At 44.4% G+C, this 27,166-nt stretch overlaps 1 protein-coding gene across 2 annotated transcripts; it reads right to left on the reverse strand.

The window, feature by feature from the left end:
* Window positions 1–3,588: 3,588 nt before the first annotated feature.
* Window positions 3,589–26,657, reverse strand: RHOA (ras homolog family member A). Of its 2 annotated transcripts, XM_030227867.2 has the most exons (6): window positions 26,498–26,653; window positions 19,234–19,363; window positions 9,485–9,642; window positions 6,668–6,788; window positions 5,271–5,401; window positions 3,589–4,854 (listed from the first exon to the last, which is right to left on the reverse strand). In XM_030227867.2, the coding sequence occupies exons 3-6, from the start codon at window positions 9,638–9,640 to the stop codon at window positions 4,681–4,683; spliced, it is 582 nt and encodes a 193-aa protein (XP_030083727.1). In that variant the 5' UTR covers window positions 9,641–9,642; window positions 19,234–19,363; window positions 26,498–26,653; the 3' UTR covers window positions 3,589–4,680. The 2 variants fall into 2 exon arrangements, with proteins under 2 accessions (XP_030083727.1, XP_030083726.1); XM_030227866.2 differs by lacking the exon at window positions 19,234–19,363 and having other exon boundaries at window positions 26,498–26,657.
* Window positions 26,658–27,166: the final 509 nt, after the last annotated feature.

The raw sequence follows: 27,166 nt of genomic DNA on the forward strand, positions 1-27,166 counted from the left end.
AATCTGAAGAAGGAATGAAATTGAAAGCAAGTTTTGATATAGAAGAAAATAATTGCTGAGCCAGTCTTACTGGATAACTAAGAAGACCAAGGGTATGTTAGTTAGAAGGGGTTTTTATGGCTTAGAGCGAGGATAAGCCCACCTCACACAAGGTGTTTTAGAAAGATAGCACAGGCAAACAAGACTGCCAATGTTGCAAGTAGAAAAAAAGGTCTCAGAATTTTCCACTGCAAGAAAACTGAAAAACAACTTCTAACTTAAACTGTAACATGAATACAGTAATTATAGTAGTTATGATAGGCTATAGGTAAAAATTAAGGTATAGATTGGTCCTTCTGTATTAAAATGCTCAGCAAAGAAAAGTATATAATGCATTGTAACCAAAACCAAAGGGTCTCCAAGCCTGCCTGCAGCTGGAGCTGACAGCTGTAGGCACAGGCTCTGACACCCACAACCCTGGACTGCTGTAATGTCTTGGATGTAATAAACTGCATTATGAAGAGTTGCCTGGAGTCCCACATCCCTCATTACAGCTCTTACAGAAGAGGAACAGGAGAGGCACAAGAAAGATGAGCAACAAATTCCCTTCTTCAGAGTCCTATAAGTTTTCCACTTCTTTGAGGCTGGTGAAATCTACACACAGGATTACAGCTTGGTATATCCTCACTAGATAAAGAGAAGTAGGCTTCTTTCTCAATTTCAGGGGTTGCTTTTTCCCATCCTCGCTTTTCAATTTCTTGCCTAACTGCTTCGGTCTGTTTGCAGGAGTGTTAGATCATGCAGTATTGACTGCTCTGTTCCCTACAGACTGAAGGTAGCCCTAAGTGAGCTGGGCTGTTTCTTGTGCTCACACCAATCAAGTGGCCCAGCTGTCCCTCCACAGGTCTTTGTGAACCACTGCTCTCCCCCAGAGCACCCTCTGAAGAGGTGGGTCGGGGCCAGGCCTTGTGTCCATGTCCACGGGTTGGACCAACAGGACTGTGGAGCAGCACAGCCCAGCAGGAACAAAGAGCCAGGGCCTCAGCTCCAGTGCAGCTCCCAGGGGAAGCAGAGAGCCCCTGCTGAGCCTCCTGCATGCATCTGCGCCAAGTGAGCTCCTTTCACAACAGCCCAAGGTCAGACAGCTGCTTATCAGCCCTGGCCACCAGCCAAGGCAGCCTGGGCCCCTACGCGGGGGATGCGCTCAGCCTCCCCCCCGCTGTCTGCTCTCTTTTGTGCTTGGGAGCAGGGACTTGTCACGAAATGCCAGCTGTCACTAACAGGCACCACATAATGCTGCCTCTCTGGTCTGGGTGCCCAGGTGACTGTAGGATCTGGGGGGGTTGCTTTGAACTGCTCTTGGCACCTGCCCCAATGACTGGGAACTGGAATAGTTCCAGTTCCCAGCTGTGGCAAGTTTTGGGGACTTTCCTGGTTATCTTGCATCTTTGGGGACCTGCAGTGTGTTGCAGCAGTGATGGCAAGAGCCATGTCAAGTGTCCTGAGAGAGATCAGTGCTAGTAAACGGCTGATGAGCAGAGGCACATGATCCATGTTTGCTCTTGAAAAAAAATCACAGCTACAGTCAGCACAGTTACAGTCCTCCTCACAAGCCTGGGCACAGCAAGCCAGAAGAGGAATTTCCCTTTAGGGTGACCTCTAGGGTGGGGCCACATCTCTGCTGCCACTTTTGACCTCAGACTGACACCTTCACTCTTCTGGTCTGGTCCCAGGGAATTACTCTGAAGTAGGGGAGTTTACTTCTGGGGCCTTGCCCTTTCCAGAGAAGCACAGGTTAGGGCTTTCCCTTCCTTGATGAGCAAGTTTTAAGGGTACGGAATGAACTTCCTTGTTGGCTCAGAGCTATGGCCTGTGCCTGGCCACATTCTGTGCAGCCTACTCAGCTGGGATCCAGAGGAGTGCCAGAAGCTCCAGGGGGACCACATGGGTTAAGGGGACCCCTTTTGGGCTGTGTGACAAGTGACAGTTGTCCCACAGGGTCAAAAAATTACTGTTTAACAGCAAAAGCAGCGAGTAATCACAAAGGCCACCAAACCACACCTTCTGGCCTCCTGCTTACATCACGTCCCCACTCCTGGTAGGGAAGTCCCTCCCCTGCCCAGGGGGCTGGCACTTGGCTCCTCGCTTTTCCCCTGCCTCTTCCAGAGCTCCTTGCCTGCCTGGATCACTCTCCATTAGTGCTGAGCTCTCATTCCCCAGGTCAGGTCTGGCCATCTGTGTCCTCAGCTCGGTTTCATCCAGAGCAAATGTGGCTTCACATTTGTCCAGAGGTGATAGATGTAACAGGAGCCCAGAGGGAGCCAGGCAGCCAGCAAGCCTGACTGATAACTGAGATGATGGTGTAAGTCAGCAAAAGCTTAGTCACGCTGGGCTAACAGTCACTGCTGGGTTGAAGAAGAGCAGCAGATACACAGCCACAGGCTTTGAGGAACAGGTGACCTGACTCCAAACCCCTGTAAGAGTGTTCTGTAACTGTAGCTGCAGCAGACTGCAACCCTGCAAGGCTGAAAACCCCTAGATTTGCTCAACTGCAACACCCCCCCAAAAAAGGAAACTGCAAATGAGCAACTAAATTTGTCAACAGGCCAGCAAATTAAATCCTCCCTGGCAGCCCCAGTGCCGCAGTTGAGAACTTCCTGCTTTGTTCAACCCAGTCACCCTGCAGGGGGAGGACAAACACCCAGGAGAGGAAGGAGGGAAGGGTGGGGTGGGTGAGACCACTGGGCTTGTCAGACAACTCACTCTGGGTGTCTGTGGCTGAAGAGGAAGGACAAGGACCAGAGGTACAGGGCATTCCTATGGCTGGGTCTGTTTCTCCTTTGCTGCAGGAAAAGCAATCAGGAATTGTCCAAAAAAAGGAAAAACAGGTATTTTGTGTGCCATTATGGGATGCAGCCAGGTGGTCAGACATGGATTGTCATCAGCAGCTGGACTCCCTCCTACCCAGCCCAGTTGAGGAGGGTCTCAGCTCAGCAGCAGCTGCTGTTCCTACCAGTGTGAGCATGGAGATGCCCACTTCTGTTCCCTAGCCTTTCCTCCCCAGGAGCAGCACAATCCACTCTCCAGCATGGGTGCAGCACAGGGCCAACACCTTGAGCCCAGCCCATGCTGCAGGGCTTGAAGGCCTCCCTCATGCAGTGCCATGGCAAGCACCCTGCCTGGTGCAACCTCTGCCACTGCTCCAGTGCAGCACAGCTGCTGCAAACCATCACGTGCTGCCACAGCAACACTGCACCTGCTCCTCCCTTCCTCCTACACAGCCTCCTCCTGCTCCTCTAGTCCCATGCTCAGGACTGACAAATCCAACTCAACTGATGCACTCTGATCTCGCAGAGTATCAAAAGCTCCTGGGAAGCTTTGATGCTCACTGTGGGGACCAGGTGAGATACTGCAACTCGGCTAGGCTGCAGCATTTGGAAAGCACCACAAGCAGCAGATGGGTATCCCTTGCTGGGAAATAAAAATAAGTATTAAAGCACTTGCAACTGCTCAGCAAATTCTCTCTCAGCTTTATCAAAAATGCTATTTCTAATTCAGGCTGTCAGATGCTGGGACAAAAACTCAGAGTGAGGAATACAGACACCAGGATACAGGGAGCTTAGAAAACTGCCTTTATTCTATTAGTTCTTGGAAAAATGAAAATACAGAAAGAGTTTAGTTGGCTGCAGAACAGCAAGAAGTTCACAGGTTAGGAGTCTGATCACTACATGGTAACCAAACTTACACAAAAAGTTTCTTTTTTTTTTTTTTAAGTTTTGAAACTGGGTCCAGCAATGAATTTAAGGCAACTGAACAGTTCAGAAGCTTTGAGTGTGAGCAGGCTGTCTTTTCTCATCCCTACAACATGTTATGGAAAAAACTCCTCCTGGGTGTGCAGACCACTCATATCATTCAAATGGGTCAGACTCTTACAAATGAACAGGGGAAGAGGATCAGCTGCTTTCCACCGGACTTTATTTTCAAATACAGTTTCTTAAAAAACCCAGAACACCTTAACGCAGAGGTTACAAGTAACAGTATTAGGAAATCCAATTATACAAAAAATACTACATCTAAGCTGGGGTAAATAGATTTATTTTTGGTAACATACATTTAAACTGGCACTAATTACACAGTAACTAAAAGGTAACTAACATGAAACCACAGAACCCTCACTTTTCCTTAGCTGAATGGGACTTGGTCATTTCAGAGTGATCACATTTTCAAATTAATGTTTTACACCAAGCCATGAAAATCAGATCTTCCTAAATGTGATAGCACTGAAGCTACTCTTGATTCCATACAGCCATGTAACGGTTGTACTCAATTAGAATAGGACGTTAGTTATAAAGTAGTTACAGACCAATCCTCTGTGCTGACAGCTTTTTCTCTTTATAGAGACAAGAAAGAAGATAGAGAATTGTCTTCAATTAGCGCCTGGCATATCCTGTGAGTGCAGAAAAGGTTTGTTAGAGGAATGTTGAGGTTAACCTTGGGTGCACAGATGAATTTGATGCAGATTGTTATAAAAATCATGGTTGGCTTCTAAATACTGGTAGCAAGATGACTCGATTTTTAAATCTCTTAAGTAAATTATAGATAATGAAAAAGGCCAGTAATCATACACTAAGATTAATAAACAGCACTTCAAAATTACTCAAGTGCAGGGTGCTGCTTTGGCCATCTTCCTCTGGCCACGCTTTATAAGAGAAGGCACCCGGACTTTTTCTTGCCACGCCGGGCTTGCAAAGCAGCTCTAGTGGCCATTTCAAACACCTCCCTGACACCGTCTTTGGTCTTTGCCGAACACTCCATGTACCCGAATGCACCAATTCGGTTTGCCATATCCCGGCCTTCCTCAGGTTTGACAGGCTCCTGCAACAGCACAAAAGCAGCAGGTGAGAACAGCCCAAACCAACACTGCTCCTCCCCTTCCCACCCAGCTTCCCAACCAATGCAAAGGAATTTCTGGATTAAGCACATGTAATGAACTGGTTAGTTAAAAATCCAATGCCAGACGACATGTTCAGTTTTCTGATATCTCTGAGCTTGAAAGCTGCAAGACTTTTTGAAATGAGCAAGTGACTGCCTATTTCTGATGAAGCATTTATGCAATTCTTTGCCACCGCTGTAAAAAAGCCTGTGAACAAATCCCCAAATCAATGCCTCCATATAGGCCTTGATCAGACAGCCCACAGAAACCAGCAGCCAGCTGTGGGTGCCCTTTTAATGCTCTGCTTCAACCACCACACATTTCTGCCATTTATTGTAAGGCTCTGAAAGGAACCTGCCTGCTTCATTTTGGCCAGCTCTCGTCTTGTGTGCTCATCATTCCTCAGGTCCTTCTTGTTTCCTACCAAGATGATAGGCACGTTGGGGCAGAAATGCTTCACCTCCGGGGTCCACTTCTCTGGGATGTTTTCTGAAGAAAATAAATAGAGACATGACTGTACAAACCCCATTCCTGGGGAGAGTTTTATTTTAAAGCTTTTACACGCTGCCTGAGTCGTTGTAACTTGATAATCCACACTGATGCCCTTTTTTCTACTCTTCATAAGGAAGCAAATAGACCTGATCTGGTGTTACCAAAAAAGACAAGCCTCTCTGTGGTAATTTGAAGGCTGAAGGACATGTAACATTTTGGCTTTTCTCAGCAGCTACCTGACAAGGGTTAGCACAAGAGACTTTGAAGAACAGCATGCAGAATTTTGGACTGGAAAGGTAAGGAAATTTCGCTTCAAGAGAAACATTTTATTTATCTCCAGAAGCTAGAGATGGAGATAAATAGACATAGATAAATAGACAATAACAAAGCCTAAGTTTTAACCTCACTTCTTTTCTCAAAGCAACACAAAACAACCCCTCTCAGCTCTCCCCTTACTGCAGCAGAACTTCTGTTCAACACACTAATTACAGATACACAGAAACAAAGGCTTGTGGTAAGTAATTTTCAATCTGCTATTTCTCCCTACATGCAGCAAATGAATTTGTTCTCATATACAAGCAACCTCCTCCTCACATCCCTACATGACTTTAGTTTTTTAGTGAAAGGAGAACTTGGGGGTTTTTGAAAGCAAAACCTTGACAAGTTGTGTATAGCAGGAAGTGCTGAACAGCCTAAAACATCTGGCTGTGCTTTCATAAGCTCTTAGACATTTGAGATTCACCAGTGGATGTACCTGCAGGCTGCATAAGCACTTTTTATCTTCATGAAATTCCATTCAGCTTTTGAAGAGGCATTCACTATTATGTAATATGGCATATTTTCTTGCTTGAAGGAACAACTTAGACAAGGGTTTTGAAGCCAGTTTTTGCACTACAGCCAAAATACCAATTCTGCAGCTGCACCTGGAGTGCTCAGGTGTGCTGGCCTCTAGATGCTGCACACCTGAAAAGCTGCCTGGCAGTTCACTGCTCCAAGGGACCCTGGCACCCAGATACTGGTGAGCAGGAAGGGAGGAGAGGGAAGAGAATTTTTACAATCTGGGCAAACACAGAGTGCTGCTGCAGCTCTTGTGATGCTCAGTGTTGCTGGAGAATTCCCTAATGTCTGAAAACTACACACTCAAACCAGCAGCAATTCTGAAACTAGGAAAGCTCTCAAGGGAAATACATTCTACAGTGCAATTTCCAAGGGGAATATATTGATATAGAGAAGTGGTTCTGATTCAGTTAGAGATCTACTTACCTAAACTATCAGGACTATCAATTGAAAAACACATAAGTATAACATCAGTATCTGGATAAGAAAGCGGTCTAAGTCGATCGTAATCTTCCTGTCCTGCTGTATCCCACAAAGCCAACTCAACCTGCAAAATTAAGATAAGGGATTAGTCAGATCACCAGGAAAGTTCTGATTCAGAAGCTGGGAACAGAACAGGAGTGAATAAAATATTTCAGTCAATACCACTCAAAAGGAAGAGACTACAGGAGACTATTTTGACAGGAGAACTATTAGGAATTTTACATTCTGTAACTCCAAAAATCAACTCATTGCTGCTTATGAGTCTTTTCTTTATACCTATGACCACTGTCTATTCTCTAAAAGGACATAAAAGCTACCAGCAGGAAAGCAAGACAGAAGAATCGAAGGGAATCAGCTCCAAAGAGCCAGGAAACTCTCTGACAACCATCCCAGAAATACCAGTTTTCAGTGAAAGTGGACTAACTATATGCTTTTTGGGATTATGCACTTTTTCAATGAGTTTACAGCTGGAACATTTAGTGACTAAGATCAAGATGACTAAATGTCAAGATTGTACTTTTTTGAGCACAAATTTAACAAAACTGATTTGTGTATAAAGCTTCTTTTTACTAAGAAGTAAAGTACTTAATGTTCTCAATTTTTCCACTTTTGCTGGAGCTAGGTGAGAACACCCCAACAGGATTGTTTAAAACTGTAGAAGGAATAGCCAACATTTAAAGCAAAGGACCTCAAAAACTCTAATCATGCTCTTCAGGTACATATACTCTTGCTTAAGATTCTCTGATGAGTCTGCCTTCACAATGGAGTGGGTGCCTTCTTTAAATCCTTGCATTCAAAAATTCCAGGAAAAAAGTCCACAGCAGCTCAGATAAAGACAGATGGGCAGAACTGGAACCCAAACGTGAGCCTGCATGTGCAATGCAACTGTCTGTTTAAACTGTGAAGGGACAAAGCCTTGAGTTGCACACATATACAAAAATAATGTTCTGTATTTCAGTCAGAAATACTCCTTTCAGAATCACCTCTGCAGCTACAAATGTGAATTCTGTGGCAAATGTTGATATTTTTAAAGAGATGTCTATGACACTGGAATCAGCTCCTAAAACACCACATCTCCTACTATCACTTCTTTATATTCATATAACTTCTGGACATTTCTGGTAATGCTTGTCTAGGAAGACAGAGGTAAGTGGCTGTCAAACAGAAGAGGCTTAAGCACTGCTCTCCTATAAACTTTTGTGATCAAATTTTCTGAAGACTGAGAGCTTAGGAAAAATATATCCTCTAGTTACAAAAATAAAATCAGCTGATCCTGCTCAAGCTGCTCGTGCTATTTTCCTTTAGCTACTGGCTGCATCTAGCTGATAGGGCATGACTCCCTATTCACTCCTTCAGAGATGCAGAGATTCAGGCAGAAAGGAATGAGGAAGTTAGACTTGGTGATAAGAGAGAGAAATGGATATCATACATATTTCAAACAATAGTCTTTAGAGTCTAAAATACAATATAGAAACTGTACACAAGTTTGAGGAAAAAACATGTCCTAATATTAGTCTAAAAGTAAATTTTTTTTTGCTGATTCACATTATAGGAGAGGAAAGCGAGGAAAGCTCTTTTTAGACTCAAACAGCAAGAACTATTGTGACTAAATCCATAAATAACCCATCCCTGCAGCTCCAGAAAATCGAATTAAACTAAAGTCCAAAACTAGCTCAAAAACTTCTTTTTCTCCAGTCAGGATTGACAGTCACTGCATCTGAACTAGAATGGACTTAAAAATGCCCTGACTGTACCTGAGCCCAGAGCAAAGGCAAGGTCCCACAGGGACAAAACAGGGAAGCTCAGCACCATCAGCACCAAGACCTGCCACATGCCTGATCTGCAGTCCCATGGCAGAGTCAGCTCTGTGTGGTTACAGCGCCCAAACAGACACAGGCTGTGCCTGCCTGAGAGGGTTTGTAAATAGCTGAGCTTTTAAGGTGCAAAGGTCCTACTCTGTGTGCTTCTGAAGTATCCTAGAAAGTGACAATTTTGCGTATCACCCAGCACCTTGCTGACAGAACTGCAGAAGGCAACCTACCCAGGGATCAGCACCTACAGCTGCCCCCTGGAGCAGGTGTCTGACATGTCTGCTTGTATGGTAAACAAAAGGACTCAAGACATTCCACTGATTAAAATCTGATTTTCAAAGTATTTAAAACTAAAATGAAATATTTTAATAATTAGTTTACTGAAATACAAACTGAAGATGAAGCTCAGTGAGCTGTGGCTACACTTGGGTGCTAAGAATTGTGTTCCTTCAGACAAGCAGGACAGGTGATGCTGATGTACACTACAAAAATCAACCCTCTTATCTATCTGTCTGTCATCTGTTCTCAGAAGGATGCTGCATGTTGCCAGGAGCAGGTACGAAGAAAAACCTCTCCAGGAATTAGTCTTTGTTAATTACAAAACCAAGTACCTATTAAAACAGGGACTCTGTTCCAAAGGCCAGCAGCCCCAATGCCCTCAGCATCTTTGCACTGCTCCATCCTCTCCACCTACTGCAGCATTCTACTCAGACTGACTGCATGGCTTTTAGAACCTCAGCTTGTGTACAGTTAGAAGCACCTTGTTAGACAAGACACTGGATATGAGCACGTTCTAGCAAGGCCAGTGTTTTTTTCCACAGGAACATCCTTTTTCCACAGGCACATCCTTAGTGTTTCTATCGTAAATATATTTTTAAATATTAAGTAAGTGTGTGCTATTCTGAACAAACACCAGTTTATTCTGGCTCTTAGAGAAGGGTTCACATACCTGCTTTCCATCCACTTCAATATCTGCTACGTAATTTTCAAAGACAGTGGGAACATACACTTCAGGGAACTGGTCTTTGCTAAATACAATCAGCAGACAGGTCTTTCCACAGGCACCATCTCCCACTATAACCAGCTTTTTTCGAATGGCTGCCATAGCTGAAAAACAAAACAATGACTTGTTAATTCAACTGTTATAGCTTTTAACTGAGATGCTAATAATTAATAAACACCAAGTCTTCAATTAATATGACCTTTTAAATTAGAGAAACAGACATATCTGGACTTAGGAAGTTCAGATTCCCATCCTTTTAAGAAAAAACACTCCCCAGCACTTACCAACACACCAGTGACCCCACTAGGTGCAAGAATAATAGAAAGGAGAGGAGATGGGCCTTTAGCATTTATTGATCTGTCCTAAAGGCTGAGATAGCAGCACCCAGCACTCACCCAATGAGTGAGTGAGCAGCACTGTCCCAGGGTACCCTCTCAGAAGTGTATTGCAGATAATCATACACAAGATGCTTCAATTGAAGGGCAGTAACATTTTCTTATCACACTGAGCTGTCTTAACTACAGAGTGCCAGTCAGCTGGACTGAGGAGCACCTGCTGCCACGTCAGAGCACCAACAGAAGGATCTCAAGGTAGCCAATTCTTCAGATTACATCCACCACTCTGCAAAGGACTTTGGCAGGATACATCTCACTCCTCAGCCCACTTTCCTGGGCATTAACCTGCTCCCAGGTTAACAGAGTCTGCTGTCAGCTGGCAGTAAGAGAAGGGGGTACTCAGAAGTGGAGACCCCCGTGGTACTCCATGCAGATCTCTGCTGTGCAAGGAATTGATCAACGATGAATTGATTGGTTTGTATAAGGACCATTGAGTGGCCTGTATCATGACCTGCTCATGGGCAACTCTGGCCTCAAAAAGACAGTACAAAAGCTTGAAAAGCTTTAAGGAAAGCCTGGAGTCAGGGTGGGGCCGAAGGAGATGGCTGTTTTGGATCTGGCAAAGCAATCAAAACCAGCACTATGTATGTGCCTGCTCTCTCTTTACTCCAGGTGTTTATTTGTGACCGATCCAGGGACAAGCCAGAGATTCACGGAGTGACCTGCCTACAGCAGAGTGCAGTGAGGACAGACCCATAACAACTTTCTTCTCCAGAACACAAAGGCACTCCAGGGGAAGCCGCTTAGTCATGCCATGAAGCTTCCTGGAAATGGAGCAAACACCACAATACCTATGACTACATGACCAAAACACCACTGAGGGAGCACCCTGTGAGTTAACTTTTGCCATGACAAACCCAGAACAAAGTTCTTTGAGGATGACCAGGGCTGCTGACAAGGCCTCAAAGAAGCACAGGAGAGATTTAAAGGACACAGCAAAAACATTTTATCCTTTTCACCTCTTCTCTTGCCTCATGAAATCAAGTAAATAGGTAAAACTACCATCTAAAAGCAAACTTTGGTACTGTTAGATGGTGAGGAAGCAGTGGATATTGCAGAGATTCTGTACTTCTGCTCCAGGTAGAGAGAATGTTCCAGGTACCATTTCAACCCACCAAGCAGCAAGGGTCAAAGACAGCCTTGTCAAGACACCACTGCTCAAGTGATCCAAATCCATGTCTAAAGTGAGTTTCTTTCACCTTGAAAATATATAAGTTAAAGTTATTTACCTTTAGAGACTTGGGGTAATTTTTACATTTGTGGAAGGTTTTAAATGATCCAAGCCTCATTATAGTTTTCTTTCCATTGTTTTAGATGATTTTGAATCCTTTCTTGCAATGGTAGTATTTGAATTTTACAGAACTGGAAATTATCTGTCCTCTGTACCAACTCAAGATCAACTACTTATAACTTCTATTTAATGTCAGTTTTGGCAAATCTGCCCTTCAAGTCCTACAAAACCTCTGAAGTAATCTACTTGTGTGCTCCACAACATTTACAATGAGAAAATGCCCCTCAGTGTGTACCCTCACCCTTCTTTGATGTAATATAAGCTCATTACTGTTTATGCTGGTTTTTGTGGCCATAAGGAAATTGATTATTCCCTTTCCCCGGTGCAGTTGAGAATACATGCTTTCATTTAGTCTTCTCTTCAGGCTAAACAATGCCAATTTATTCAAGCCTTCTCTGTAAATCATATTTCCTAGACTTTCCCATTGCTCCCTTCTGGGCAGAGTCCAACTGGCACAAATTTACCAAAGTGTAGAGCCCAAAAGCTAAATCCAGTATTTCTCGTAGGGCTCTATGAAGAGTGCCCAGAGCAGAAGGATTAATTTCATTGATCTTCTGGGATACCCTGCTTAAACACCAATCTGGAATTATGTGCCTTTTTCTTTCTTCTTCCCCTCTCCTGAAGACAACACTGTTGATACAGTCAGCTTTTAATTCCTGATAGCTCACAGACTTTTTTCATTCAGATGTCTATACAGTGAGTAGTTCTCTCTTCACACAGCTGAGTATCCACTGCCACACTTCTATTTGTCCTTACAGTAACAGATGGTTTATTCTACCTTCAGGTTCTAGCTCTGTCCTCCAGTTTAATCATGGTCTGTTGGGTGCAAGCTTAATAGTAGTGATTCCCAGATAAGTATCTAGGCCATTGATGAAACCACCCTGGAGACACAGTGGGCGGCTGACAAAACCTGTCCTTCCCTGCCATCCTCCCTCCTTCTCCCTTCTGTGCTGTGGCTGGGACTGGCCTGTGATGCCTTGAGTTCCCTGCAGTATCACCCAGGGTAGGTGACCTTTTGGCATCACCTACAGATAACTATTTTTCAATGGAGTATCAGAGCAACCCTATCTTCTTCTAAATATTTACATCACTCAGATTATTTTTTAAGTGTTCCTTGCCAGTTAAATTTTATGTTTTGGCCTTCTACATACCTATGCCTAAGGTCTACAAGGAAACTACAATTGTGTAAAAAAACCCGACAAACCCATTCTTTAATGTAGATCTTTCTACAAATCCTTCCCAAAAAAAGCTTGAAAAAATATAGGGATATATATATATCAAAATAATTTCAGGAGCTTTATTTATTTTTACTCCTCAGTGCATTTTTCCTGAGAAAAGCCTATCATGAGACTCTCTGTCCTGAATGCTTCCTGAGATGCGCTGACATCATTTGGACCCAAGATGCCTTTCAGCAGTGTGTGCCCAACCACTTCCTTCCCACTGCTCAGGACCTGGCCCATGAGGCTCTCCAACTCACAGAGTTCTGTGCAGGACCATCACCAGGACTGATCACACCTGCCCAACAGTCCCCTCCATCTAGTAAATTCAAAATCTAGGGAATTAAAATTCCCTCAACATCAGCTTCTAGAGGATCCTTCTGGACCATCACAAAAAGCCTCAACCACACAATAATTTTTTGGTGACCCATGGCATCTTTGTATATTTTACTTTAGTTTCACCTTCCACAGCATTACCACAAAAAAATTCCTTCTAGAATGAGTGTGTTGTATAAAATTAAATTCAGGAGGCAAATATCACCACTTAAAATCTCAAATTTTCAGAAGCAGTCTAGATTATAAATGCTGGGTAGATATAAACACCTCAGGATGTCAGCTGTGATCACAGACAGACACCTCCACCCACCTTGGAAGGAAGTCACCAAACATCACAACCACTTCTTTCTACTTATCATTATCAATGAACCACAGAATGGTTTGGGTTGGAAGAAACCTCCAAGATCATATAATTCCAACCCCCTGCCACGGGCAGGGACACCTTTCACTAGACCAGGTTGCTCAAAGCCTCATCCAACCTTGATCCAATACTTTCTAATTTAGGAATTCCTTGAATTTCCTAATTTAGAGGATTCAGTGCACAGATCAGCATATTTCAGCTAGTTATTTTTAGCTAAAATAAATACATTCCACTCCAGTGGGCAGCTGTAAAGGGTTGTCAGGTCTGGCAAAGATTCAGAAAAACAACATCTTGGTAGCACAATAGAGAAAAAAATGGATTGTTAGAATGGAGCTGCATCTTAGTGGTGCGTGTTGCAAGGACAACACTAACAGCATTCACAGCAGCTGGGTCTTTCTGGTGCATTCTGACATGCTCTGGTTTTCTTTATCAAGTATTCTGAAACATGGAAATACATCAAATTTGTACCAGCAGTATGTGAGAATCAAAGCACTTTGTTGGCCTAAAGAGTTTAATTTAAGATGCATATTACATACAATTTACTTATTTATTGCAGCACAGCTTTTCACCAGTGCCTACATTTAGAGCTAAAAAACCTCTATGAACTACCTGAGAGGGTGTAACAAACAGACCAAACCCAAGCTACTACTGCCTCACTGTAACTGAATGAAAGTACATTCATCTTTTACACAACACACAGAGCAGGGAGCGTCCAATAAACCCAGAAAGCTGCTGGAACTGCATCACTGATGATGCATGCAGAACATTGAGCAAGAAATAATTTATCCCAATTAGTGTAGCAGAATGGCTGCAGTGATCTTCCAGGAGAACCTGCGCTGTCTTCTGCAGCAAGGCAAGAGATCTGCAATTTTTCCAACTCTTAAATGAACCACTCTTCCCCCTTTGCACTTATAGGATTCTCAAAACCAGCTAGTCTGCTAGATTCAAAGTGGAAACTCTCACAACATGACTCAAGTGACTCATCTGAATGGAAGAGATTCAATTATGACATTTCCCCACCCTCAGCCAGTGTCTTTCACAGGTATTACAGGAGCTTTAGACATCATTTGCTCAATCCCACTAACATCACAGGAGGTTACAACACAAGGAGCTCCTGTTTGCAGAGTTGCCACACTAATATCCTTGTTACAGGAGGCTGCTGTTTCTCAGTGCAGCCAGGCTCCAAGACTCCTGCAGCATAAAGCCCTGCTTGTTAAGGGAATCCACCAAATACTCCAGAAGAATTAGAAATGGGGAAAATATTTTTTTCCATGTTTTAAACATACTCCCCCCCAAGTATTACTCTTTACTGCAAGGGAATTTGCCTCTTCAGCATGCTATTTATTTTTCCAAAGAACAACTTTTCTAGTGCCACCTCTCCTGCAAGTCCCAAGGCCACACAGCATGAGTGAGGATTGTGGACATGCTGTTGACATTATGAAGTTGGATAGGCTGACAACAGACATGCCAAGTTTGTCTGTCTCACTCTGGATCTCATCCTGGAGAAAGTAACTGATAGAAGAAACAGCCCTTTACCATCACACAGGTATCACAACTATATTTAATTTCAATTACCAATTAACTAATAGTAATTTTATGTTGCCTGCTATGCTATACAGGCAAATCTTTTGCATAATGCAGAATTTTGTGAAAAAAAAAAAAAAATTCTGGATTATTGCATGTCAGCAAGAACTCAGCAGAAGCAGTTCAGAAGCAGTTCAGCATGCAGTAAGGATGCTGCAAGGGATGGGGGGAGAACACCCTTTAAATTCTTTCCCACCTGATCTTGCTGAAGTCCTTAAAACCAAAATGTTGGAAGGTAAAGGTTTTGAAACCTTAGAAAGACTGCCTTGCTGCTGACTCCTCTACACACTACTGAAGCAGTTAGCTGCTGAGTGAATTACAGCCTGTCACTCTTCTCACTTGCTTTATTTCCCTTCATTCAGTCAGCCCTGCCTTGGGCAGCAGGAGGAACAGGAGCGGGGCTGAAGGACCAGAAGAAGAAACCCTGCTCAAGTGTCTCCCACCCTGACCAGTGAGGCCCTGCCCTCTACCTACCACAGGGGAGAACTGACTCTGTCCCAGTCCCTCAACTGCTTCTGCCTCAGTACCTGCATTTTCTCTTAAAATATACTCACTTTTGTTCAAGTCTGAGGTGGAGGAAGAAAGAGTTTTCCCCAAAGACTCCAGGGATCAAGAGGGGATGAGCAGGCTTTTCTGTTTTCTTCTGGCCATTTAGCAAGGTCAGGCATTAACACTGAGAACTAGCAAAGCAGTTTGGAGCCCAAAGTAGATCAGCCCTGAAGCAAACAGGTCTGATTTTAGAGCAGCTGTGTACAGTGAAGAAAGAGACTGAACACAGAGCATCTGAGTGGGTGAAGTGGGCTAAAGACTATGACCAGGGAAGGGGTCAGGCAAACAGGCCAGGAGGAGAACAGCAGAAGGATGTAACCACTCCTCCAGAGCAGAATCTGGGATTCCCACATTTCCAACAGCAGGCAAGAATCTCAGTCTTCTCCTCCTCTTAAGTCCCAATGGAGAATGCTAGCAACTATACATTCTATAATCCTTTTTTGCTGCTCACTTCTCATTAGTGAAAGCACATATAAACAAATACCAGAAATACTGCAGCTTGCTGCTGAAATGCTAATCCTGCTACCTTAAATCAGCTTCCTTCAGCATATGTAAGCCTCTGCGTGCTATCTTGCCATTTTTCCCCACATAACCAACACAGGATGGCCCTGCTCTTCCATAGCAATAGCTGTAAAGTAAAAGAAACTGTGACCCAAATTCACCTCTTAGAAAAGCTGCAAACTGGGAAATCAACAGCCTTGGGACTGAAATAAAAGTAAGAAAAAAAATTATGGAAAAACGTTGACTCAATCACATAAAGGAGTCAGATACAACCCATGTTTCTGCTCCAGGGTTCTTAAAAGATCCTGGAAGATGTACATACCCCAAAACATTTGGCGAGCGACCATTTATTTATTGTCTGAACTGATCTGTACAGCCAGACACACTGAGCTCAGAGTGATCTGCTCTTCTGACACCATGAACAACCTCAAATCAAGCATTACTGGGACAGGACCTCAGTTCAATTCCAAGCCACCAGAATTAAAGCACTAAAAACATGAATATGGTCACCTCAATCAAGGGGACAGTCAATAGACTTCATTGTAATGGCTGAGATTTTCTTAATTCTGTGCAAGTTTGCCTGTGGACACTTCCACTCATAAACCAAAAAGCCACATTATTTAAAGTGTTGCTAACAAGACCTTTGAGAAATAGCTATATTTATATTCCTTACTGCAGCCAGTACATAAAGCAGTTTGACAGTACTGCAAAATAGACCTATTTCTAACTACAGCACTATGTGGGAGCAGTTGGCGAGAAAAAGCGATCTGCTGGGGCTTTTTGGGAGGGTTACATATGAAATCTACACTTGAAAAAAGTTCCAAAGGTGGCAAAGCACAGGGCAGGCTACTGATATTGCACATTACATTTAACCCTCAGAGAAATGGAATTTTTCTGTTGTAAGACTGAAGTACAACTGAAAAACTGACACAGAAGGTCAGGATAGTAAACACTGAACACAGGTCCTTTGGACAAGGCAAGCCGAGTGTTCAGTTTTCTGATAACAGTTCATTCTACAGATCAGCCTACATCAACCAGGATCAGGTCTGGCATGTTTTAGTAGCTTGGAAAAAGTGCCTTGCAAATAGAGCTGTACATTTCCAGAGCCAGCTTTAAATCTGGAGCAGCATAGCCGTGTTCAGCCCCAGCTAATAAACCTCCCCAGGTCTCAGCTAACTCCACAAATAACCAGCTCAAGCCTCTTTGTACTACATCACCAGAACTGGGAACAGGGTCAGCTTAACTGCATTAGGTCTTAGCAACACTGGTTGCCAGCCCCAGTGAACCCTTAATGACTGATTAATTTTATACAGTCATTAAGAGTTATCCAAAAGTACACAATAGGTGTTTAATAGGCAGGGGCATACAGTGCATCTTCGTTAAGGACACAGAGTGTTGTTCATGCTGCCTCTGCAATGGCTGTGATGGGGCAGGAGGTTCCCCATGCAGTATAAAGGCTGCCAGTGCAATGTTTCAGAGGAAACCTGAATCAGCTGTCAGCATTAGATCCATGCTGAGTGTCATGTGGACACAGCACGTCTAATCTGAGATATCATGTGAAGTCTCAAAGTAGGATTCATCCTATCAAATTACAGCCTTTGCCCTTGCCTTCCTCTTCAGGAAAAATCCTGTGTGACAACACACAATTCATCTTCCTCTCAGAGAAGAAAACTGTTTTGGATTCTAATAAATGTCCTTGAAAACATTTTGCTTTGCTCTCCTTCCCTGTACAGAGCACCTGCCCTGCTTTACAGGAATGAGCCTCAGCACTGCCAAGTGCTCCCAGGAACACACAAACTGTCTTCTGTGAAAATACCCAAATCATGACCTGTGCAACCCGCTACACCCAACACTGTGTCCCACAAGCAGCTCCAACATGGACACTGACCACTGGACCAACTTGTTTCTGCACCTAAACTTACACCTAGAGACTCACAGACCATCTGTTACTGCAGGTCTACACACATGGTAATAGGGACATTGACTTAAGAGTTAGGTCTCTCCACCTCAGTGCTTGGCATTTCAGATAAAATCAGGACTGGATTCTTGCACTAAAGAAGAGGAAAAATGAACAAGAAGCTTCTCCCTGCATGTTCTCCAGCCTTCAGCTCAGGAGCTTCTTGGGTCAGATGTGGTTCCCATGAATTTGGTAACCTCAAACAGATTTCTCCTCCATGAGCTTGTCCAGACTCCCTTTGAACCCATGTAAACTTCCAGCACACACAACATCCTGTGGAGGGAGTTCCCACAACTTAATTACACATTGTCTAAAGCCACTTCCTTCAAATTCAAGATTGTCCCTATTAGTTTCTTTTACTGCCTCCTAATTCCGAAATGGAAAGGGAGTGAACAATTTGCCTCTGCTCACCCTCTTCCTGCTGCACACATAACAGCCTTTCCAGACTGGAGCACCCTAACACACAGAACACAGAGCTGGTTGTTTTGTTTTTTTTTTAATTACCTTTACACCTTTGACAGTAGTGCCTGTCTATTCCTGTCATAAGGAGTAACGAAGTGGTAGAGGTGTCACCTTCCCATCCCACATTATCCATCCCAGCTCCAAATGCCTCAGGGCTCCTGCAGCACAGCTCCTGGAGAGGAGCCTTAAACTCATTCCCTCAGTATCAGAGAACCACACCCTGAGATGCGTTTCAAGTGCAAACAAGCCACGGCTTGGTCACTTCCCAGTACATTTCACCCCGTGCATTAATTCAAGTGCAGATCGTGACTTTAAAATACCAGTAACAGAGAATGCCATACCATGCTCCTCACTCCAGCAGTCAATTACACTTTCTGCATTATGAAGTTTTCCTTGTCACTTCTTCAGCTTCTGCAAATTTCCCATTACAGGCATTTTGCATTTCTTCCTGGTGACTACTCAAAAACACAGCCAAAGAGTCCAATTCCTTCATGTTTTCCCTACACAACAGACTCACTTGAGCCTCTACTTGCCTTTCTACTAAATTTAATATGAACCATATTGATTTTGTTCTGGATTATTTTCTCGCTGAAAACGACATGCAATTACTGTCAAGTACAAACTGAAGGCTATGATGAACACTTGCACTTAAGAACCAAACTGAAACAATTAACACCTCCTGTTTCTATTTCCCCCAGTCCAGGCTGAGCTACACTGCCTTAATTCTTTCCTGAACACTTTGTTACTTATTCCATTATTGTACCTGGGATTGATGTCTTAAATCTGATGGGATTACAATCATTAAGATTGTCCTACTTCTCTTTATTATTACTGCATATTAGCATTCTTTCAAACTCAAACTGCTGCAGGATGTAAAGATCTCTCTGGAAAAAAATTACATTGCCCCCTTCAATTTTCAGGCCAGAGATCTTCAGAGCTAAGATATATATCAAAACAGAGGTGTCAATTACCAAATCTGCTTAGATTAGGTGTGCAATATCATTCAACATTTTTTTTTAACTTAATGAGATAATCAGAATACCTGATTACACGGAAGTTCTCCGTGTATAGATAAATAGCTGCCAAAAGATAGGAAACCAGGCAGAAGGAAATGCTCAGCGCTCTCACAAAAACACCCGTGGAACCTGCAGAGCTCAACGTTCATAAATGACCTGAAAAAGCGAAGAAAAATAGCTATACAACAAAATTTACTGGTGATGTCAATAAAGGCAAAGGCTAACTGTGATGGATTTCAGAACTTTAACAGGCTCTGTGCCTTGGCAATAAAATCTGAAAAAGAGAAATGTGAAGTGATATGCAATGTAAAAACCAGACTCAACTTTCCATACAAAATGATGGACTGGGAGGTGATAACTGCCACTCAAGGACAGCATTCAAAGGTTATATAGTTAATTCCTTTAAAAAAAAAAGCTCAATACTCCGAAGTGCCACAATTTTAAAGATTCCAGTATTAAGAACTAGGAGAAAAGGAACAAACCAGAAACTATTAAGATGATGTCGGAATCCATTGCATGACTGCATCTTCTGATGTGTGCAGCTGTGATCCTCCCATGTCAAAAGGCTATAAATGAACTGGAAATGACTCAGAGCAGGGCACACGGATGATTTAACTACACAGCAGTGACCATATGAGGAACAACTACGGCAGAACTGGAAAAAGGACAGTCTGGAAGAGACAAAGCCACAGAAGAAAACTGTATGCTTCTCTCAGACCCTAAAGAGCAGAGAGAAAAGCTGGGGCCTGAAACTAGGACAAGAGCAAACGGGATGAGCCAGCTTCAAAGCCAAGGCAGGCAGGCCTCCCAGCAGGACACATGGCAAGGCCTCACCACATTTCTACTTTTTAGATCCATAATTTCATAGTTATTTGAGCTCCTTTTTTCCTCCCAGTTACTTTCCACTATTTTGAGCTTCTGTTTTCTATTTTCTATGTTCAGTTACTACTTTTCTCCTATTTCATCTGTACGGCTTTCTCACACTGTTTTTTAAGCGTGAACAAAACAGATGCCTTCATTTCCTTTCCAAGACAGGTTATTTAATTCACATTCAACACTTGGTAGGAGAAAAACAGTGCAAAAGAAGGTTCCTGAAAGACCTTTTTTAAGCATGTTTAAGTCAAAAATTTTAAAAACTAAACCAGCAATACGTGCAAGCAAAACTCTGTCTTAACATTGTCAATGTGCATCCTGTTTTGTTAACACCAAACTTAGCAGGGTGCTCCTGATCAACTGCCTGCAAAGTTCACCCCTTACTATTCACCTCCCTATGGGTACATAATTAGTAAACTAACACCATTTCAGAACCCAGGAAAGAAGACTAATTCAAGCATTTCTCCTTTGTCTTTTGCTACCATGACAAGTCCCTCTCCAAGGCTGAAGGCAAAGTTTGGACTTTGAGGGCAGAAAGAAGGATTCTATCCTCAGGATCTGTGACTGCTGTTGCTGTCCTTGCCCCCTCCATGGACCATTTTTGCTCATTTGCCCCCACTGACTCCATCTTTGCTATCTGCAGGCACAACGACTTAGGAGAGCTCTTATGCAATACCGAGTCCCAAGATTACTTTGCACAAAATGAGATTAGGGCTTAATATTGAGGTAATTATAGCAGATCTGTGGATTTCCATGCATGCGTAATCTGCAAAACGCTTTGCATTTCAGCCAGTTTCTTCTTGGTGTCCTCTTCTCCCAGACACCTCCTGCATGTCAGATGGGACATGGGGCACCTCATGCTGAGCAAGGGAGGCTTCTGCTTAGGCGTGGTGGCTCTGTCTTCAGGTGCTGGCAGTAAAGCACATACGGACAAGAGAAACTAACACTAGCTTCTCCAGACAGCCATCTAGCTGTACCCACAACTGACACTCACCAGTATTCCTTCCTCCTCCCACCGCAAGACATTGTTGAAACTGCACTGGTTCAGATCAAACACCCAGCAAGCCCAACAATGCCTAACACATGCAGGTATCTCACACAGAGTAAAAGAAGGAGCAAATGCACTGATACCACCACAAGTTTATTTTCTCAGCAGACAGCTTGGGGATAATTATTTCTTTTTATTCTTTATGAGCAACAGCCCAACATTTGACAGTGTTTTCTCCTGTCATTCCACCTGTTTGGTTCTGAAGCCACGTAAATCGCTGTCATTCAAAGCACTCTGTGGCCCTGCATTCTGTGGTCTCGGTGCAGACTGAGGGAGAGGCACCATCAGTCTTGATCTCAACCAGACTGCTTGGTCATGTCTTTGCCAAGCTGAGGAGTTCAAATCTTTTTAAGCATCCCTTGTATGGAATCCATTCCTTATCTCTGATTGCTATTTTCAGCCTCATCTTTGCTTTTCCAGTTGCAATGTATCTCAAAGCACTGTATCTTAACACACTGTAATCAGTGTGTTGAGGACTAAGAGCCATAATGCTATCCCTGTTTTCCTTTTTTCGTTCCTTTCCCAAAGCCCCTCACACAAACTCATATGATCACTGTTGAACACTAAACTTCCATTTTCACAGAAATATGGCAAGCTCTTCCTTCTAAGTGGCAATAATTAACTTTCACCCCATCAGTGCATAAACAAATTAAGACTACCCCCCTGCTTTGTATTTATCTGGAACAAATTTCATTTGGCATTTTGTTGCCTGTAATTCAGTGTCAGAAGGACAAGCTGCATTCTTCCCAATCAGCTGTCATCTTTTCTTCCCTTCATCCTCAACCCCTTTCTCACCAGATCATTTATGAACATGATGAACAGTAGAGATGTAACAGATCCCCCTTCTTCTCTTGTCCCAAACTTCCCTTCTCTGTGCTTCTCCAGTCATTTAAAACCCCCAGGAGCTATGAGCTGCACCATTTCCTTTGCAGAAGCCACACTGGCTTTCTGCTACTCTACCTTGTTGGTCCATCTGGTTAGCTTTTTTTTGTCTTCTACTTTTTAAAAAGGCACTGAACTGTGATATCCTGCTGAACTATCTTTAAGAACTGCTAGCACATAAATCCTCCTCTATTTCTGTGGCTTCAAGGTATTGAGAAGTTACACAGTGTAATTAGTAATTCCGTCATTTCAGGCCTGAGTTTCCTTTGGAACCTTTGGGCAAGCACCATCTGGTCTTGGCATCTTTTAACTGTATTTATTACTTTGCTCTATAAATTACTTTGCTGACAATTCAAGCAGAGACAGATCTTCCAATGAGTCCTGTTCTCCATAAAGAGAATATCTGGCACAGGGAACCTCTTCGGACTCCTGGACTCCTCCACAGGAAACAGGAATAAGTCATCTTCCTACTCATGGCTTTATCATCAAATATTTCTTTCACTTTTCCATCACTGACCCTCCAGAATTCTGAACCTTTCTTGTTTCTGATGAGCTTGGATTTTTTTTTTTTTTTTTTAGTATGATGTTTCTCAGGGTCTCTCTGGCAGGTCCTTGTATTTTTCATTTGACTTGCCAGACTTCACTTTCTTATTTGGTCAACTTTTCTGGTCAACTTCATGACTTTAACTTTCTGAAGGCTGTATTCTTATTTCTAATACTTTCTTTATCCCAAACTGCATGCTCATTCTCATCTGTCAACATTCCACGGTATAATTTAAAATCCTCCCAACAACATTTTCAATTTCAAGTGCAGAAGCCTAGTTCTGCTGTGGTTTACATGGAACCCAGCCTTTCCAAACAGCTCTTGGACTGAGGTTCAGAAAATGAGCCAATTCACTTGGTCAGCACCCAGTCAAGATCCCACTGTGAGACAGCCTTTGCACTTCACACAATTTCAGCAGAGCAGACGGGAGGTGATGAATAAAGAGCCTCCAGGTGTAAAATCTAAGAAAAATGAAATGCTAGCAAAGAATGCAAACAGAGATAACTGGTACTTGGACAGCTGCTAGTTCTTTCAAATCACTGACACAGGCAAAGACAATCTTCCTTAAAACTGTGAAGATGAGGAGGAGGAATCCCTTTGTACACATTCACACTAGCAACCGGCTCCAAATGTGACAGTTCAGGCCAGGTGAGACAGAACTATTTATGGTTGCAAAACACTGCTAATTAACTGAGCAAAGAGACTGAATTGAGCTCTGTTTCTGATTAAAAAACTACAATAAAAAAAGCAAGCAGAAAACCCACAACTGTCAAAGCCTGAGGAAAGCAAAACCTCATATTTGGTGTACTGCCCAATTTTACTGGGTATACTTGTGACTCTCCATCTGTTTCCTTTACAAGGGACCTTGGTCATGAAAAGTGGTCAGAGAAAGACAGCAAACCTTCTTCTGATTAGTTTAATTAGCTGACTCACTTAGGAAGGACTGGCTGCTAGTTGTGTGGATGGCAAATATCTTAATTAAAAGGTGGTCTATAGATATTTTAGTTCAACTTTTACAGCCTCAAATGTCCTTTCCAAATGAAAATATGGTGATAGGAAAAGGAGAAAAGAGAGGATGGACAGGACAGTGTCACTCTACCAACTCCAATTAGCCTTTGCTACTTTATTCACTGTTCAGAATGAGTGGTAACAGATCCCACCAAGACCAGAAGGCACCCAGACACTGAACAGTAGTGTAAAAGTAATAGTAATTTAACCAGTGTACCACAGGCAGTATTTTGGGATATTTTTGAGATTTACCAAAAAGTAATAAGCAACTACCTGCTGCTTATTACTTTAGCTACCCACTATTTATAGCAGGAGAGGAATTATACCAAAAGGCAAGGAGCAGAGGATTTTCATCATACACTCAGGTGTGTGCAGGTGCATAGCTGTACCCTGGGAATGGAATAAAGGTCAGCTGTCATTTGGCACATTTATTTTGCACTGCACTGTTCTCTATTACAGAGTTTCACCCTTATTATGTGTTTTACTAGGACAAGCTCATCGTGGATTAATTTAAAATTTCAAGGGCACACTTGCTGTACCTTATCAACATGCTAACTTCCTCAAACTCACCCAATTACACTTCTCCTCCATGTTAGTTCAAACTGCATTTAAAGACACATTGTAAGGCAACAGAGCAGAACTAGAGAGAGATGAGATTTAGTATTAAAGGTAAAAGATGGCAGCTGAGTGGACACTTGGAAAGAACCTGATGATACCACAGCAGCAGGGAGTAAAATGTTAGAGAAACTGAGAAGGTACACTCGGCTAATGAAAAGGTAGCCAAGGTCAGAAATATCTAGCACGGAGCAGACCACAGACATGGTTTGAAGAAGAACCCATAGGGTTCTAGGTAACTTAAATACATTGTGAGAAAACTATCAAGTGTAAAAAACAGAAAACCCAAGAATTACTATCAGAAAAATGAGGATATATGATGATACTTCCAAGAGCCCTCCAAAACGTTTTCATTTGGAATTTGCTTATCTGAAGAGCCATCCCCAGTCCTACATCCTGGTGGCAGTTAAGATCATTTAGGATGTTTTTACTGTCAATTCCTGGCTCAGAGAACTCCCCGCCTCTGGCGCTTGGCTGCTGTGGCACTCGGCCAGAGCCTGAGCCTGGTGAATGAGGCGGGATAACATGAGAGCTGCTCAGCTCAGTTCTGCTGTGACTGAATTTAGTTTGCCCCTTGTGTGAAGGTGCATTCACGTCTTCAAAAATTATTTTTGAAAAACCCATGTAGTCTAGTGTTAAATGATACAAAGCACCCAAATTTACGGGTGATTGCACAAATTGTACAAATTTAAGTCAAACATTTATGTTGAATATGCTGTTAAACATTCCAGTGAACTAATTAAAGTGAAATAAGGCTAATGTTTTTCTTTTTTTAAACGTGCAGCCTTGATCCAAATCAGTGCCAGAATTAGACTCTGTATATTTGAACGAGAAATGCCAGTGCTGTGTGGCTGGAGACCTGGATAAGACCAGAAGAGGGCAGGAAAAAGCACACATGTATCAGAAAAGCCTTTAACAGCAAGCATTTTCACAAACAATCTTTTCAGGGAGGGAAAGACTTAATATTTCCATACTGGAAAAAAATCCCCAAATAAAGACATCAGAGAACCCAATACTTTGAGTCACAAATAATATTTAGAGCACATAAAATTAACTTTTGAGATTTCTGAGATAAAAAGATCAACAGAAGTCTGCTTCTGGAAGAAGTTCACCATTTGCAAATCGCACAAATGGCAGAATTGACACTTGGGCTAAACTCTGGAGGGGGGGAAAAGGCAACAACAAATTTAACATTACCTAGGGAGGTCTTAGTGTCTAATTTTCTCTAAATACTGTATCACACAGAGAAAGGGTGGGTGGGAACCACTGCTCCTGAAGGGTTCCCTGCAACAAACAGGTGAACTGTACCAGGAGAGAAACAAAAGCTGGATATGAGGCAGCAACTAAAAACAAACAAACGCCCGTTCCAGACACCTCTTAAAGGGATATCAAAGTAGATGTGGTATCATTGGACTGGGAAAAATACTTCATCCTGAGGATGTGTAGGAACTAACTCTACCAGACCTCTGGGAGAAGTTTTGGGGTCTTAATTTTAAAATCCAAACAGTTGTCTCGAGGTTCCTCTCACCCTCGAAGTAATGGGTTTCCTGGCAGAAAAGGTTTATGCAGGGTGTCGTTTAACACCGGGCAGTCCTCAGCCCAAGTGAGGCTGTCGGGGCTCCGGTCGTGTCAAACCACCCCCGGCGTTTCCCCGTCCTGCTGCAGCCGCCCCACCAAAAAAAAACACCGCCCAAACTTTCCAGTTTCGCTCCAAAGGCCGATTCCTCCCCAGGATAAAAGTTGAAATCCCTGGCAACCCTTCCGCAGGCAGCCCTGCACGGCCCCGTGTGCCGCGGGGGGCCCGGGACGACCCCCGGGTGCGACCCCCGGGGCGGGCGGGGCGCGGCTCCGCCGCTGGTGACGTCACACAACAAGCTGCCACTCACCGGGGCACCCCCGGTGCCGCTCGTGTCACCCCGCGGGGCCGGGGGCAGCGCCGCCGCCGCCGCCTCCTCCCTCCGCACCGCCCACGGCCGGGCGGCGGTACCGGGTCCCGGGTGGGGCGCGGGCGGCTCCCGCGGGAGAACCCCGGAGCCGCGCCCCTTCCTCCCCTCCCCCGCTCCCGCGGCCCGGAAAAGGCCCCGTTACCGGCCCCGGGAACTCGCGGAGGGGCCACCCCAGCCAGCCCTCCCCTTCTGTGCGCGGCGGTGGCGGCGAGAGGCCCGGCCGGGTCCGGCCGCCCCCGCCCGCAGGCCGCGGACTCCCGGCGGGGGCGGGCGAGCCCCACCCGGCGACGGCGGCGGGAAGGGGAGAGGGGAGAAGAGAAACCGGCGATCCGCTCCCCCCAGCGCCCCCCGCTCGGCCGAGAGCCCCCCGGTACCTGCGGCCTGCGCTGGTCCGGCTCCCGCCGCCTCCTGCTCCACAGGCCCGAGCGCGAGCGGCGGCGGCGGCGGAAACGGGCGGGGCGGGCCGTGCGCGCTCCCGGCCCCGCGCGCGCCGCGCTCCCGAGCCACCCCGCCCGGCCGCGCGCGGCCGCCCGCCCCGCGGCCAATCGGCGCGGCCGCGCGCGGGGGCTGCCGGGAAGGGCCGCTATAAAAACGCCGGTGCTATTTACATCGCGCCAGTTGGGGAGCGGCAGGGCTGCGGTATTCGCTGTTCGTCGGGCGTTGTGGGGGAGCCGCCCGCCTCCTTGTGGCCTCATCGGTGCCTACCCCGTGAGGCGCCATCGATGCTGGGCACGGCCCCTCCGCACCTTCTGGAGGAAAGGCGGCTGTGGTGGGGACCTGAATAGCAATGCCCAGTTTGACTGTGGGTGGTTCGTTTCCCCCTTTCTTCCGGTGGAGTCACACCGCGGGTCCCATGAGTGGTTCTGGGCCCTCAGCTCAGAGGAAGATTTAAGCGACTGGAGTGGGTCCAGAGGAGGGTAAAGAAGCTGGTGAGGGGTCTGGAGCACGAGTCCTGTGAGGAGCAGCTGGGGTGTTTAGCCTGGAGAAAAGGAGGGTCAGGGTTGGCTTTGCCACTCGGCACAGCTTCTGGCAGAAAGCTGTAG

This window comes from Serinus canaria, chromosome 12 (assembly GCF_022539315.1).
Source record: "Serinus canaria isolate serCan28SL12 chromosome 12, serCan2020, whole genome shotgun sequence".
In the NCBI taxonomy this organism is placed as follows: Eukaryota; Metazoa; Chordata; class Aves; order Passeriformes; family Fringillidae; genus Serinus; species Serinus canaria.